Source organism: Pseudophryne corroboree, chromosome 6, assembly GCF_028390025.1.
Source record: "Pseudophryne corroboree isolate aPseCor3 chromosome 6, aPseCor3.hap2, whole genome shotgun sequence".
Lineage (NCBI taxonomy): Eukaryota > Metazoa > Chordata > Amphibia > Anura > Myobatrachidae > Pseudophryne > Pseudophryne corroboree.
In genome coordinates this window covers 835,145,686-835,161,758 of record NC_086449.1, presented here as the reverse complement: position 1 = coordinate 835,161,758, position 16,073 = coordinate 835,145,686, and the positions used below count along the sequence as shown (strand labels likewise).

General features: G+C 53.1%; 1 protein-coding gene across 1 annotated transcript in view; it reads right to left on the bottom strand.

Moving 5' to 3' along the window:
• Window positions 1-763: 763 nt before the first annotated feature.
• Window positions 764-16,073, bottom strand: part of KCNJ8 (potassium inwardly rectifying channel subfamily J member 8) — a 40,634-nt gene continuing 25,324 nt past the window's right edge. The window contains exon 3 of the mRNA XM_063929397.1: window positions 764-1,806. Within this exon, the coding sequence (XP_063785467.1) occupies window positions 906-1,806 (901 nt within the window). The 3' untranslated portion in view covers window positions 764-905. The remainder of the gene's footprint in view (window positions 1,807-16,073) is intronic.

Here is a 16,073-nt window from a genome sequence, read left to right as displayed (position 1 = left end):
ACCCTGGTAGCCACGGGGATGACATTTCTTCTCACAGCTTCCTGTGCGTTAAGACAGCACTTTGGTCATCCAAATGGGAGTTTGGATGCCCAAAGCTGGACTTTAGATGGGTTTAACCATTTTACGCGGCTAAAATCTGTCTGTTTGAGCGTGACGTGCGCCATATGAATGTGCGCCCAAAAAACTGAATTGTGACTATTGTTTAGGTGTCTAAACGGCCCCGTTTAGACGGTAAAATTAGACTCCAAAAACAACTGAATTCCCCAAATGGGGGATGAGGCTGAAGAGAACTGGGGGAAAGTGGCTTGAGATTATTCACATATGGTAAATTACTGGCACATTACTTCCTCCTCTGAATGTGAGATTGGGAGGGGGGTTCAAAACTCCGAGCACCTGGTATTGGCTTATGCCCCTGTGCATAATGGTACTTTATACTAGGCTCATTAATAAGTTGAGAAAAGGCTATGGGAGATAAGATGATTAATATTATTTTCATGATATCTTATTTCTATAGATGTATTTCTTTTTCAAATGTAAAAAGGCAATGTACTTTTGGTGGCACCTGAGGACCATGGATCAGGAGCCACAGCCACAAAAGCAGACCATTTGCCAAGCTGCAAACTGTTGGGTCACCTCCAGGTTCTGTATCATTTCCACTGAAGTGTTCCGAGGAGTCATGTGTGATGGAAGATACAGACGTGCAGACTGAGGTCTCGAACTGGAGGTCCCATGATAAATGCACAAGGATGAAGGACGCAGCAACTCTGGGGCAAACGTTTTATTGTGCTCAGGAGGGTAAAATGAGCTAATTCTAGAAGAAGCAGTAGGTGTTGTATACAAGGCAATAAATATTTGTAACACATTTCTACAATCGGAAAGTCAATTAAGTCCATGGGAAGTGTCTGTCATGTTTCCGCCATGCCTTTGTTCTGTTCTGGAGCCATGAACTGGACTTTGGGCAGGATGAGTCCGGAGTTGTTCCGTCTCATGGAGTTGGTCTTCCGCATTGAGTTGTTTCTCCGCATGGAATTGCGTTTCCGCAGAGAGTTCTGATGAGACAGCTCGCTCTTCTGGAGAGTTTGGATCAGAATGGACGGCTTCTCGTCAAGCTCCCTGGCGCTGCAATACGGCGTGGCCACTTTAATTGTGTTGCCGAACTTGGAGTAGTCTACTGAGTATACCCCTTCCTCCTCCGAGACAACGGACACAAAGCGGTGACCCCAAAGGATCTCCTCCGTGACGTAGGAGGTCCGAGCCTGGGTTGTGATTCCCGTGGTCTCCACAACACCCTCTAATAAAACGATAAGCTCCAGATCCTGACTGGACAGGTCTGATGCAGAAATGTCATACAGTGGACTTCTCTTGTCTATCACGTGAGAAATAATCAAGGGGGCCACCAGGAATATGTTGTTGCTGTCAATCGGGTTGTCCACGGGAACGTCTATTTGATGACTAGGAATGATCTCGCCTTCTGGCGTGATGGTTTTCCTTATCACCTGCATCCTCACTGAGGCGCTGATAATCATGCTCTTACGCAGGTCCCCGACCCGAAACATGAGACAAAGCTTCCCGTTCCTCACGGCTATGACGGCGTGACGGCTGAAGATCAAGGTCTCTGCTCGGCGGTGGGACTGAGCCGTTTTCATGAAGATACAGCCCAGCATGACGGCGTTCACAATCAGTCCCACAATGTTCTGCATAATGAGGAGGGTTATGGCCAGGGGGCACTCTTCTGTCATCATTCGCCCCCCGAACCCGATAGTGACTTGTACCTCGATGGAGAAGAGGAAGGCGGCTGTGAATGACCTGTTAGAGCGAAAGAAAGTGTTAATCGCTACCAAGAATAAAAAATACGATTTCAAACCACACATGGCCCATAACAGAGATCACAAGATAAGGGCCTCATATTATATTTACAGAACTATTCATATCACTCAGTCTGTGCCAATCACATCGCCGGGACCCATGGCAAGATTGCATATAATCAGAGCAAGGCCTCGGGTGGGTGATCCAACATTGTCTTCTTATTAATTAATTGTGCGTCACTGATGTGCTGGCCCACACTCTAGGGCCAAAAACATTATTGTGTCTTGCGCTCAAGATATTAAAATAAGGTAGAAAGGCGGAGTTAAGGAAAACTGGGCGCTGCTCCCAGACTTCAGGGTCATCGGAGTCCAGTATGTATCACCACCTGGGAGAGGCGTTATCAGCTTCTTATTAACTAAGTTCCGTTTGCTCAACCTACAGTAAGCGTACAGTGGGGCTGATCCCGAGTAGGACGCAGCCGCATTTATATCTCTGTCTATTAGCGATCACATGTTTACAACTTTATACAAATGTAGCAACAAAGCCTGTCCCTGGTGTACATCCGTGCAATGTGCAAGGCTGTGACGACCACTGTCATCGTCCGCTGCACTGAAGCACCAAGTGGTGAATCTCCTGGACATTCCGGGAGTGCAGGAAAGTGTGTGTTATAGAGAACTTTACTATGATAGCCAGGGCTGTATTATCCATATGGCTGACTAGTGATCCGAGACTCATGAGTACAGACTCAGCAGTAGGAGTGCCAGACCGCGCGCTCAGTAGGAGTGCCAGACCACGCGCTCAGTAGGAGTGCAAGACCGCGCGCTCAGTCAGACTACCAGACCGCGCGCTCAGTAGGAGTGCCAGACCGCGCGCTCAGTAGGAGTGCCAGACCGCGCGCTCAGTAGGAGTGCAAGACCGCGCGCTCAGTAGGAGTGCCAGACCGCGCGCTCAGTAGGAGTGCCAGACCACGCGCTCAGTAGGAGTGCAAGACCGCGCGCTCAGTCAGAGTACCAGACCGCGCGCTCAGTAGGAGTGCCAGACCGCGCGCTCAGTAGGAGTGCCAGACCGCGCTCTCAGTAGGAGTGCCAGACCGCGCGCTCAGTAGGAGTGCCAGACCGCGCGCTCAGTAGAAGTGCCAGACCGCATGCTCAGTAGGAGTGCCAGACCGCGCTCTCAGTAGGAGTGCCAGACCGCGCGCTCAGTAGGAGTGCCAGACCGCGCGCTCAGTAGGAGTGCCAGACCACGCGCTCAGTAGGAGTGCAAGACCGCGCGCTCAGTCAGAGTACCAGACCGCGCGCTCAGTAGGAGTGCCAGACCGCGCGCTCAGTAGGAGTGCCAGACCGCGTTTTCAGTAGGAGTGCCAGACCGCGCGCTCAGTAGGAGTGCCAGACCGCGCGCTCAGTAGGAGTGCCAGACCACGCGCTCAGTAGGAGTGCAAGACCGCGCGCTCAGTCAGAGTACCAGACCGCGCGCTCAGTAGGAGTGCCAGACCGCGCGCTCAGTAGGAGTGCCAGACCGCGCTCTCAGTAGGAGTGCCAGACCGCGCGCTCAGTAGGAGTGCCAGACCGCGCGCTTAGTAGGAGTGCCAGACCGCATGCTCAGTAGGAGTGCCAGACCGCGCGCTCAGTAGAAGTGCAAGACCGCGCGCTCAGTAGGAGTGCCAGACTGCATGCTCAGTAGGAGTGCTAGACCGTACGCTCGGTAGGAGTGCAAGACCGCGCGCTCTGTAGGAGTGCCAGACTGCATGCTCAGTAGGAGTGCTAGACCGTACGCTCAGTAGGAGTGCCAGACCGCGCGCTCAGTAGGAGTGACAGACCACGCGCTCAGTAGGAGTGCCAGACCGCGCGCTCAGTAGGAGTGCCAGACCGCATGCTCAGTAGGAGTGCCAGACCGCGCGCTCAGTAGAAGTGCAAGACCGCGCGCTCAGTAGGAGTGCCAGACCGCATGCTCAGTAGGAGTGCTAGACCGTACGCTCAGTAGGAGTGCAAGACCGCGCGCTCAGTAGGAGTGCCAGACTGCATGCTCAGTAGGAGTGCTAGACCGTACGCTCAGTAGGAGTGCCAGACCGCGCGCTCAGTAGGAGTGACAGACCACGCGCTCAGTAGGAGTGCCAGACCGCGCGCTCAGTAGGAGTGCCAGACCGCGCACTCAGTAGGAGTGCCAGACCGCGCGCTCAGTTGGAGTGCCAGACCGCATGCTCAGTAGGAATGCCAGACCGCGCGCTCAGTAGGAGTGCAAGACCGCGCGCTCAGTAGGAGTGCCAGACTGCATGCTCAGTAGGAGTGCTAGACCGCGCGCTCAGTAGGAGTGCTAGACTGCATGCTCAATAGGAGTGCCAGACTGCATGCTCAGTAGGAGTGCTAGACCGCGCGCTCAGTAGGAGTGCAAGACCGGGCGCTCAGTAGGAGTGCCAGACTGCGCGCTCAGTAGGAGTGCCAGACTGCATGCTCAGTAGGAGTGCTAGACCGCGCGCTCAGTAGGAGTGCCAGACCGCGCGCTCAGTAGGAGTGCCAGACCGCGCGCTCAGTAGGAGTGCCAGACCGCGTGCTCAGTAGGAGTGCCAGACCGCATGCTCAGTAGGAGTGCCAGACCGCACGCTCAGTAGGAGTGCCAGACCGCGCGCTCAGTAGGAGTGCCAGACTGCATGCTCAGTAGGAGTGCCAGACTGCATGCTCAGTAGGAGTGCTAGACCGCGCGCTCAGTAGGAGTGCAAGACCGGGCGCTCAGTAGGAGTGCCAGACTGCGCGCTCAGTAGGAGTGCCAGACTGCATGCTCAGTAGGAGTGCTAGACCGCGCGCTCAGTAGGAGTGCCAGACCGCGCGCTCAGTAGGAGTGCCAGACCGCGCGCTCAGTAGGAGTGCCAGACCGCGCGCTCAGTAGGAGTGCCAGACCGCATGCTCAGTAGGAGTGCCAGACCGCACGCTCAGTAGGAGTGCCAGACCGCGCGCTCAGTAGGAGTGCCAGACTGCATGCTCAGTAGGAGTGCCAGACTGCATGCTCAGTAGGAGTGCTAGACCGCGCGCTCAGTAGGAGTGCCAGACCGCGCGCTCAGTAGGAGTGCCAGACCGCGTGCTCAGTAGGAGTGCCAGACCGCGCGCTCAGTAGGAGTGCCAGACCGCATGCTCAGTAGGAGTGCCAGACCGCACGCTCAGTAGGAGTGCCAGACCGCGCGCTCAGTAGGAGTGCCAGACCGCGCGCTCAGTAGGAGTGCCAGACCGCGCGCTCAGTAGGAGTGCCAGACCGCACGCTCAGTAGGAGTGCCAGACCGCGCGCTCAGTAGGAGAGCCAGACTGCATGCTCAGTAGGAGTGCCAGACTGCATGCTCAGTAGGAGTGCTAGACCACAAGGAGCAATATGTTCCCCAGACAGAATTACAGATATAAAACCCATTAGGCTCTGAGGAACAAAGGGGCGATCACAGCACAAGCACAAGAATACTACACGTGACGCTCAGATTTCTACTGCGTCATTTTACCATAAATATCCCTTAGGTTTTTGAATGGATGTTATCACAATTAATATATAACACCTTATAGGTATATTTACAATAATAATAATGAGTATATTTATTAAAAGTTGATTTCCATCAATTTCATATCCATGCAAAATCGATGTTGCGATTCCAGGGATGAAACACGTTTACTAACATCTAAAAATAAATATAAAAAAATCTTCTTTTAGTAAATGTGTGTTGCAGCCCCTGATACTTAGAATCGATTGAGAGCAATTTTAATAGATTCCAAGTCGATGAAAATTGATGAAAATTGACATTTAGTAAATGAGCCCCTAACGTTTATCTGATTAATTGTGATTAGAAAACAATGGGCATCATTCAGGTTGGATCGCAGTGTGCAACCTTAATTTCTGCGGCGGCGATCAGCATGCCAATAAAAGGATAGCAAATTCTGCTAATTAGCAATCCTTACTGAATAAGGCCCTGTGGTCGTAGTCACCCAAAAGTAAAACTAACAATGGCCATCTTTCTTTCTGTAATGCCAGTGAGTATGTTCCACCACCTCATTAACATAACGTGCCACTGACAACAGCCGATGGCATGATAAAAGCTGCCCATACACGCAGCGATTTCGGATGTTGGCTGTGCGTGGCCAACACTCATTATCCCCCTGAACAAATATTTTTCTAAATTATTTGACTGGTCTGAGAATGGAATGCCGACAGTGTCGGCAAGAGCAAACAAAAAAAATCCCTTCAGGGCGTCCCACGATCACAGAATAGAGCCGAGGCTGGCTCCCTGCATAATAGAACTCTGCTCAGTATGGCACAGGTTAGATACACATTACCAGAGATTGTATCTGATCAGTACTCTAGTGACAGTATAATGGTGGCATGTGCAAACCTGACCCATAAAAAGAATTACACCTGTAACTTATGCAGACTATAATGTCACACTGCAGTCTGGAACTTACATTATAACGAATCAATCACTTACATTTACAGGCTAATTATTAACGTGTTACCTTTTACTTGTAATTGTCTAGAAAATATTTTCCTAATTCCTATACTTATGCTTCTCTGGTAACCGAGGGCCTAATTCAGACCTGATCACTTGCTAGGGTTTTTTTTTGCAACGCTGCGATCAGATAGTCGCCGCTCACGAGGGAGTGTATTTTTGATTTGCAAGTGTGCGATCGCATGTGCAGCTGAGCGGTGCAAAAAAGTTTTGTGCAGTTTCTGTGTAGCTCAGAACTTACTCAGCCGCTGCGATCACTTCAGCCTGTTCTGGTCAGGATTTGACATCAGACACCTGCCCTGCAAACGCCTGGACACGCCTGCGTTTTTCCAACCACTCCCAGAAAATGGTCAGTTGACACCCACAGACGTCTTCTTCCTGTCAATCTTCTTGCGATCGGCCATGCAAATGGATTCTTCATTAAATCCATCGCTCAGCAACGATCCGCTTTGTACCCATGCGCCGCGCCTACGCAATGCGGTGCATGCGCAGTTCTGACCTGATCGCAGCGCAGCGAAAAAACCTAGCGTGCGATCAGGTCTGAATGACCCTCTGAGAGCGCAGCCAAGTAATCTCCTTAGTACATGAGGTGAATGCACAACCCCTGACACCTGGCTCACATTTTATCACCAGGTTCTGAGTAATGCAGCTTTATTTGCCATTGGTGGAGATAATATTATGTGTAACAGGCAACCCAATATACAGGGAACCACAAGTCATAAAATGCCTTATAGCATTACTTCCAGTATGATGGGCAGTATGCAATGAGTGACTCTATGCGGAATACATAAGATATCCTGGCAGACGGCTGTCACTCTACCGACAGCAGCATCCCGTCTGTGGGAATCCGTCAGCGAGACAGCGAGTACCTTACGGGTTTGCTGCATTCGCATCTATTCGGGCCCAGAGGCTCACTTCACTAGCCACAGGTTATGTTCCCACTCGAGTGGGAATAACCTGCGTTTGTTGGGATTCGAACCGGCAGCATTTCACCGCCAGTCTCCTGAATGCCGGAATCCCGACAGCCGGGATATTAACTGCATCCCCTCTATGCAGCATTGCAATAGTCAGTCGGTGGGCTGCTGCAATTATAAACTCCTGTCCCACAGTAATATAAATATATCAGGTAAGAGGTGAGAGAAGCACCTGCCCTGAAGGTATGAAAAACAACAGGGTAAGAGGTAATGGGAGCCCCTGCTGAAAAGGTATGAGAAGCACCTGGGTAAGAGATAGGAGAAGCACCTGGGTAAGAGATAGGAGAAGCACCTGGGTAAGAGATAGGAGAAGCACCTGGGTAAGAGATAGGAGAAGCCCCTGGGTAAGAGATAGGAGAAGCCCCTGGGTAAGAGATAGGAGAAGCCCCTGGGTAAAAGATAGGAGAAGCCCCTGGGTAAGAGATATGAGAAGCCCCTGGGTAAGAGATAGGAGAAGCCCCTGGGTAAGAGATAGGAGAAGCCCCTGGGTAAGAGATAGGAGAAGCCCCTGGGTAAGAGATAGGAGAAGCCACTGGGTAAGAGATAGGAGAAGCCCTTGGGAAAGAGATAGGAGAAGCCCCTGGGCAAGATATAGGAGAAGCCCTGGGTAAGAGATAGGAGAAGCCCCTGGGTGAGAGACTAGAGAAGCACCTGGGTAAGAGATAGGTGAAGCACCTGGGTAAGAGATAGGAGAAGCTCCTGGGTAAGAGATAGGAGTAGCTCCTGGGTAAGAGATAGGAGTAGCTCCTGGGTAAGAGATAGGAGAAGCCCCTGGGTAAGAGATAGGAGAAGCACCTGGGTAAGAGATAGGAGAAGCCCCTGGGTAAGAGATAGGAGAAGCCCCTGGGTAAGAGATAGGAGAAGCTCCTGGGTAAGAGATAGGAGAAGCTACTGGGTAAGAGATAGGAGAAGCCCCTGTGTAAGAGATAGGAGAAGCCCCTGGGTAAGAGATAGGAGAAGCCCCTGGGTAAGAGATAGGAGAAGCCCCTGGGTAAGAGATAGGAGAAGCCCCTGGGTAAGAGATAGGAGAAGCTCCAGTGTAAGAGATAGGAGAAGCTACTGGGTAAGAGATAGGAGAAGCCCCTGGGTAAGAGATAGGAGAAGCTCCTGGGTAAGAGATAGGAGAAGCCCCTGGGTAAGAGATAGGAGAAGCCCCTGGGTAAGAGATAGGAGAAGCCCCTGGGTAAGAGATAGGAGTAGCCCCTGGGTAAGAGATAGGAGAAGCCCCTGGGAAAGAGATAGGAGAAGCCCCTGGGTGAGAGACTAGAGAAGCACCTGGGTAAGAAATAGGAGAAGCACCTGGGTAAGAGATAGGAGAAGCTCCTGGGTAAGAGATAGTAGAAGCTCCTGGGTAAGAGATAGGAGAAGCCCCTGGGTATGAGATGGGAGAAGCCCCTGGGTAAGAGATAGGAGGAGTAGCCCCTGGGTAAGAGATAGGAGTAGCCCCAGGGTAAGAGATAGGAGTAGCCCCTGGGTAAGAGATAGGAGAAGCACCTGGGTAAGAGATAGGAGAAGCTCCTGGGTAAGAGATAGGAGAAGCTCCTGGGTAAGAGGTAGGAGAAGCTCCTGGGTAAGAGATAGGATAAGCCCCTGGGTAAGCGATAGGAGTAGCCCCTGGGTAAGAGATAGGAGAAGCCCCTGGGTAAGAGATGGGAGAAGCCCCTGGGTAAGAGAAAGGAGTAGCCCCTGGGTAAGAGATAGGAGAAGTCCGTGGGTAAGAGATAGGAGTATCCCCTGGGTAAGAGATAGGAGAAGCCCGTGGGTAAGAGAAAGGAGTATCCCCTGGGTAAGAGATAGGAAAAGCCCCTGGGTAAGAGATAGGAGAAGCCCCTGGGTAAGAGATAGGAGAAGCCCCTGGGTAAGAGATAGGAGAAGCCCCTGGGAAAGAGATAGGAGTAGCCCCTGGGTAAGATATAGGAGAAGCTCCTGGGTAAGAGATAGGAGTAGCCCGTGGGTAAGAGATAGGAGAAGCCCGTAGGTAAGAGATAGGAGAAGCCCGTGGGTAAGAGAAAGGAGTATCCACTGGGTAAGAGATAGGAGAAGCCCCTGTGTAAGAGATAGGAGAAGCCCCTGGGTAAGAGATAGGAGAAGCCCCTGGGTAAGAGATAGGAGAAGCCCCTGGGTAAGAGATAGGAGAAGCCCCTGGGTAAGAGATAGGAGAAGCTCCTGTGTAAGAGATAGGAGAAGCTACTGGGTAAGAGATAGGAGAAGCCCCTGGGTAAGAGATAGGAGAAGCTCCTGGGTAAGAGATAGGAGAAGCCCCTGGGTAAGAGATAGGAGAAGCCCCTGGGTAAGAGATAGGAGAAGCCCCTGGGTAAGAGATAGGAGTAGCCCCTGGGTAAGAGATAGGAGAAGCCCCTGGGAAAGAGATAGGAGAAGCCCCTGGGTGAGAGACTAGAGAAGCACCTGGGTAAGAAATAGGAGAAGCACCTGGGTAAGAGATAGGAGAAGCTCCTGGGTAAGAGATAGGAGTAGCCCCTAGGTAAGAGATAGGAGAAGCCCCTGGGTATGAGATGGGAGAAGCCCCTGGGTAAGAGATAGGAGGAGTAGCCCCTGGGTAAGAGATAGGCGTAGCCCCTGGGTAAGAGATAGGAGTAGCCCCTGGGAAAGAGATAGGAGAAGCACCTGGGTAAGAGATAGGAGAAGCTCCTGGGTAAGAGATAGGAGAAGCTCCTGGGTAAGAGGTAGGAGAAGCTCCTGGGTAAGAGATAGGATAAGCCCCTGGGTAAGCGATAGGAGTAGCCCCGGGTAAGAGATAGGAGAAGCCCCTGGGTAAGAGATGGGAGAAGCCCCTGGGTAAGAGAAAGGAGTAGCCCCTGGGTAAGAGATAGGAGAAGTCCGTGGGTAAGAGATAGGAGTATCCCCTGGGTAAGAGATAGGAGAAGCCCGTGGGTAAGAGAAAGGAGTATCCCCTGGGTAAGAGATAGGAAAAGCCCCTGGGTAAGAGATAGGAGAAGCCCCTGGGTAAGAGATAGGAGAAGCCCCTGGGTAAGAGATAGGAGAAGCCCCTGGGTAAGAGATAGGAGAAGCCCCTGGGAAAGAGATAGGAGTAGCCCCTGGGTAAGATATAGGAGAAGCTCCTGGGTAAGAGATAGGAGTAGCCCGTGGGTAAGAGATAGGAGAAGCCCGTAGGTAAGAGATAGGAGAAGCCCGTGGGTAAGAGAAAGGAGTATCCCCTGGGTAAGAGATAGGAAAAGCCCCTGGGTAAGAGATAGGAGAAGCCCCTGGGTAAGAGAAAGGAGAAGCCCCTGGGTAAGAGATAGGAGAAGCCCCTGGGAAGAGATAGGAGAAGCCCCTGGGTAAGATATAGGAGAAGCTACTGGGTAATAGATAGGAGAAGCCCGTGGGTAAGAGATAGGAGTATTGTGACAGGACGGTACCGTACGAAAGCACTCGCCGCTTTCGCGTCCCGTTGACTGCGCACAGATTGGAAGGTCAAGCCGCACGAGGCCTGACCACATAGGGGATTCCCGCTTACCGTCAGTAACCGCCTGTTACTGACTCCACCCACTGCGCTGTGGGCGAGTTCTCGCTGCCACCACCAAACTCCTAACCTGCCGTGGCGTTTGGAACCACGGTTCTGCTCTGTATGTGCCGACGCACTGCCTTACCACAGCTGTGTGGTGCTGACGAATCCCCACTAGCCACTTGCTAGGCCTCTACCGGTAGCTGGCGGAGGGCGGAACTTGGAGACGTTAGGTGCTTCCCTGGACAGCCGGAGAACGGAGCTAGGTTTGGCCTAACCCTGTTGGTCACAAGATGAAGCAGTCTTCTTGAGGCAAAGATGTTTATTGCTCAAATAACCTTTAAAAAGGCTCCTCCCTATTGCTAGGGGTAACAGCATACAATCAGATGTTTTCAGCAGAATAAGATGGAATAATACTACCACTCTGGAGGCACGCAGATCTCCTTTTTATGTCAGTTTTCCACACAGTACCACAGGGGGGTAAGCCCTCCCTGTCTTCTCCAACCAATCAGGTTATTTTACAAAATACCAATAAATTACATTTTACAAGGATATAAGTGCAATAAAACAATATCCTCCTTCCTGTCACCCAGACAACGTTTGGTATCAGATTAACATTCACTATTGATAAATTTATCACATATCTTCAAAATACAGATGTTTCTGGTCATTCACATCTCCAGGCAATCCCAGTGTTTAAGATTACAACAGGAATGGCTACAATACAAACAAACAGTCTTCCTTCCTTTATCTGCCATTCAGGGATCGTATATCAAATCGCCTACATGAAACAGATTCCAAGCCCATAGACCCAGTGATTAGTATCTCTCTCTAAGGAACTTACACATCAAAAGGTATTGTCCTTCACACCTCGCTGCTAGGACACGGCCCTTAGCATGCCACTTCCTATTTCCAGAGGATAAGAGATGATTATTCAGACATCTATAGTAACTGCATTTTTCCTTTAAATACATTTCATTTAAACACGTGTTTCCCTTTAAATATACACCAAGCCTGTCTTGAATATAAAATAAATACATTTAAACATGTCTTCCTGCAATGGTGCACAGAGCACTACATATGACATGTTAAAACACATCATTCAACAAACTTTTAAACAGTCCGCAACATGGCGCTGGCCGCTGGGCACGAGGGTTAACCCCTTCAGTGCCGCAGACGCCATTACACGTGCGGCTGGCTAGTCTCTCCGGCCACATTCCTTCCCCCCCATTCAAGCGGGTCATCCAGGGACCCATGTCCCAACGATTTGGGTCCTGGTCCCGCAGTCCCTTGTGTTGAAGGGGACGCTACCTAGGGGGTGTAGGCTCCGGCCTAGACAGTTCATCCATAGTGCAGTGGGCCTCTCTTCGTGGGTGCACAATGTTCAAATAGTCCACCTGAAGTCCAAGTTCAAGGCTCCACCACAAAAGTCTGTCCAATTTCCCCAAGGTAGGTTGCCGCCACCTAACGGGTGGGTGGTAAGTCACCACGGTGGGGGGCTGGTTACAAACAAGTGCCACCCAAGGTGTCCCAATTGTGGCATACCCCACCACCCACCATAGCAGTTTTCTGCTCAAACAGGCCACAGGGTGCTCCTGCCCATATGGCTCTTTCTGGCTCGGTACTGCTCCCAGTCCGTGCAGTGGCGCAATAGTTCGTAACACACAGTCCTGGTCAAGAATGTGCGCCATCAGCACTGGAGCGGGTACCCGAGCCTCCTTCAATTACTGGAATGCCAACTCGCAAGCGGGTGCAAAGTCCACTGACTTGGGAATGCCCTTCCTAGCCATCTCTGTCAACGGGTTCACTACAGGACTAAAGTCAATGACAACATGTCCGTAGGGCCTTACAGGTTCTAAGGTCAGTACCGGTCTGGGTGATGTGGGTCGGGAACAGCCTCTGGTTGCCTCCACCCCCTCTGGGTTGGGCCTACCCCTGTCTCCTCCCACATGGTGCCCCAGGCACTGCACCTTCGTCATACCTATCTGGCAACTGTCTGCCCTAACTGTCAGACCTGCCCTCCAATCCTCTTCTGTCGACCTATGACTCGGGAAACCTACCCTGTCACCTAGGCCTACTCCTCCCTCCTCGTCCGCTACCTGTGCCACAGTGATGGCGGCCAGACCACTAACCTCTGGATCCTGTGTGGCATCCACTACAGGGAGGCTGCGTGTCTTCCCCGATCTACTGCGCACAGGCAGGGGACCTGCTATGTCCACAGCAACTTGCTGCAAGGGTTCTCCTATGGGCAGAGGCCCAGAGACAACACAACCGCTGGAGTGCCCCAGCTGCCAACGCATGGCACCAGCCTTACATTTGGTCTGGGCGTCATCCGACATTCCAGACCAGGGTAAGCTCTGTGTCAGGCACTTCAGGGTACGGTCTGTCTCCGGGTTACTGTCCAAAGGGGTTTCGCTGGCAACCGACACCGGTTGCACAGGAACGTTCCCTGTTGGACACATTCCCTATCTGGTCTATCCCCTCCCACTTTCCTGTCTACCCTGTACCTTAACCCTTCCCGCCAGGTCAAACTTCCTGCCCCAACCCTGTCAAGGCCGCTGCCAGAGTGGCGCCTCATGCCTTTCGGGGATGGGCCAGAGAGTTGAGCCTCCCTAAACTCCTGCCTGTGGCCCTCAATCTCTCCTAAATTGGGACACTCTACAGGGGGATCTAGGTGGGGATTACTAGGGTCAGTCTGGTAGGGGTCAGTCATGGAAAAGTCAGTGTGGTTTCTCATACTCACCGCCGGAGTTGGCAAACCACTTGGGTCAGGAGCATCATTGGGCACCCCCACAGGATCACACGAGCTGGAACCGACATCCTCTGCGTTGCTAGTGGACGTGGGCATACCAGAGGCAAAAGGCATGCGGGGTCGATGTGCTGATCTAGCCGCTGTAATCTTTTCCTCTGGGCTGGTTGATGCTGTGGTTGGCTGTGCTGGCAGTTGTTTAGCAGCTGTAGTCTTTTCCTCTGGGCTGGGCTGTGCTGGAGTAGCTGATGTCAATGGTGGTTTTGGAACTTGACTCCGGGGAATGGCGCCAACAAACATAGTGACGATCCCACCACCCAGATCATTTCCTAGGACCACATCAGTTGGGAGACCATCCATGACGGCAACTTCTCGCAACTCTGGTCCAGCTCCCCAGTCCAGGTAGACTCTTGCCATGGGAACCGCTTTTTCTGTTCCTTCTGCCAGGGTGACCGTGGCAGTGCGACCCTGCAATACTGCAGCAGGATCTATAAGGTGGGGGCTTACCACAGTGATTGAGGCCCCAGAGTCTCTTAGGCCTTCTCCCTGCAGGGGTCCCACGTGGACTGGCTGCAGGTGCCTCCACATGTTGTGTAGGGGCTGTTTGGCCATGCAGGTGACTCTCTCCGCAGAGTGCACCTGTCTCTCGCCACACTCCATCGGACTGACTGGAGGGGGAACAGTCTCTGTAGGCTCATCTCCTCTCGTCAAACAAGCGATCCGGTCTCCAGCACTCGGATTTGGGGCACGAGTCTGGGGTGCTTGGGATGCAGGACAGTTCATCCTCAGATGTCCGATTTTCCCACAGCCGTAGCACTTCTTCTCCAGTCGTGGCACCGATGATCTCTGATCAGTTGCAGGGACGCTGCGGTGCGGTTGCTGGCCAAGAGCACCCGGGTTGGAAGATGCTTGTCTTTGGGGGCGATGAGCTGAAGAGGGGGGTCCCCTTGGTGGTACAGTCTGTTGGAGCTGGCTGCTGGCTGGGCGCTTCTGCCCCTGTGGCCGAATTGCCACATACTTGTCTGCTAACTGGGCAGCCATCTTTAAGCTGGGTGGCTCCCGATCTAGCACCCACTCCTTCACTTCTTGGGCGCACCTGCGGTAGAACTGCTCCCTGCAGATCAGGTCGATCAGTGCGTTCCATGTAGTGGCTTCCGAATCCTTCACCCACTTCACCACGTACTGCCGCAGCTGGGTGGCGAAATGCTCATGGGTGCTGCTAGGATTCTTGGGCAAGTCTCTGAACTTCTTCCTGTAAGACTCTGGAGTGATGAAGAATCGCTGGAGGAGGGCCTTCGCGACTTCGTCGTAGTTCCCACAGTCCTCCGTGGCCACTCCTCGATAGGCCTCCAAGGCCTCTCCATGCAGAGTGGGCACAAGGTGTCTCACCCACTCTGACTTGGGTAGATCGTGTAGTTTGCAAGTCTTTTCAAAAACTTGCAAATGTCCATGTGGCCGGAGAGCCCCCAGCCACGAGGCAAATGGCCGCCCTGGCACTGAAGGGGTTAATCCCTAGTGCCCGGCGCCATTTGTTAAGGACAAAGGGGCGCTTGGCGCCAAATTTGAATTGTGGTGGGCGCTAGGCGCCGTGTTTTATTCATGTAAAAAATGTATAAGAATGTTTAGAAACTGTGTTTTTAACTGTGCCGTGGTCCCGGACCCCTCCGGAGACCACGGCAGGGAGGACAGCTCCCCGGCGCGCTCAGCAGAGTGTGCGCGCCGGGGGAGAGGAGGCAGCCGCTGACCGCCGGAGTCCGGGAGCTCCGCTCCCGGCAGCGGTCAGTGTAGCCCCGGGCGCACTGGAGTGTGCGCGCCGGGGAGAAGGGTGAGCGCTGCGGCTGGGAGCTCGGCTCCCGCTGCAGTGCTCTATGTGAGAGCCGCCGCTGGGGGCCGGGAGCTTTGCTCCCAGCGCCTCAGCCCAGCACGGGTGGCCAGCCGCAGCAGCCGGGACGGACGTCCCGGGCTGCTAGTCGGCGAGGGGGGTGCGCTGCAGCCCGGCTCCCCGCCGGACGCTGCAGCGAGGCTAACAGACAGGCGCCGCTCATGGGGGACCGGGCTAGCCGGCTCCCTAGCGGCGTGGGCACATTAGGCGGGCCAGCAGGATGGTGAGCGCTGGGGTCCGGGAGCTACGCTCCCGGCGCCTCAGCGCTGAAACAAGCCAGGCTCACGGCGGCCGGGACAAGTGTCCCGGTCCGCCGGGCTTAGGTACAGGGGGGTGCGCCGCTGCGTGCGGCGAGGCCACTGATTAGTGCCACCCTGGGGGGACAGGGAGAGCCAGCTCCCTGGAACCCCAGAGGCAGAAAAGCAGGCTGGAGGATGGGGGAAGCCAGCCCCATACCTCCAGCACACAGAGAGCCCTCGCAGCCAGGCTGCAGGGCTAGGGAAGGCACTGCAGTGCCTGAGCATGTAGAGTCTGTGCAGGGCACAGGCTCAGGGTATATTTAAAGAGAAATGTACAGTGTGATTTAAACATGTAATGTATTTAAAGATAAAATGCACTTACTTGATTGTGTGGGGAATCCATAGCTGTGCAGGCTGATGGATTCTCCCAGACCTTTTCCCTAAAAACGGAATGCTTTCCCATCCAGCCTCACAGTTCCAATAGGG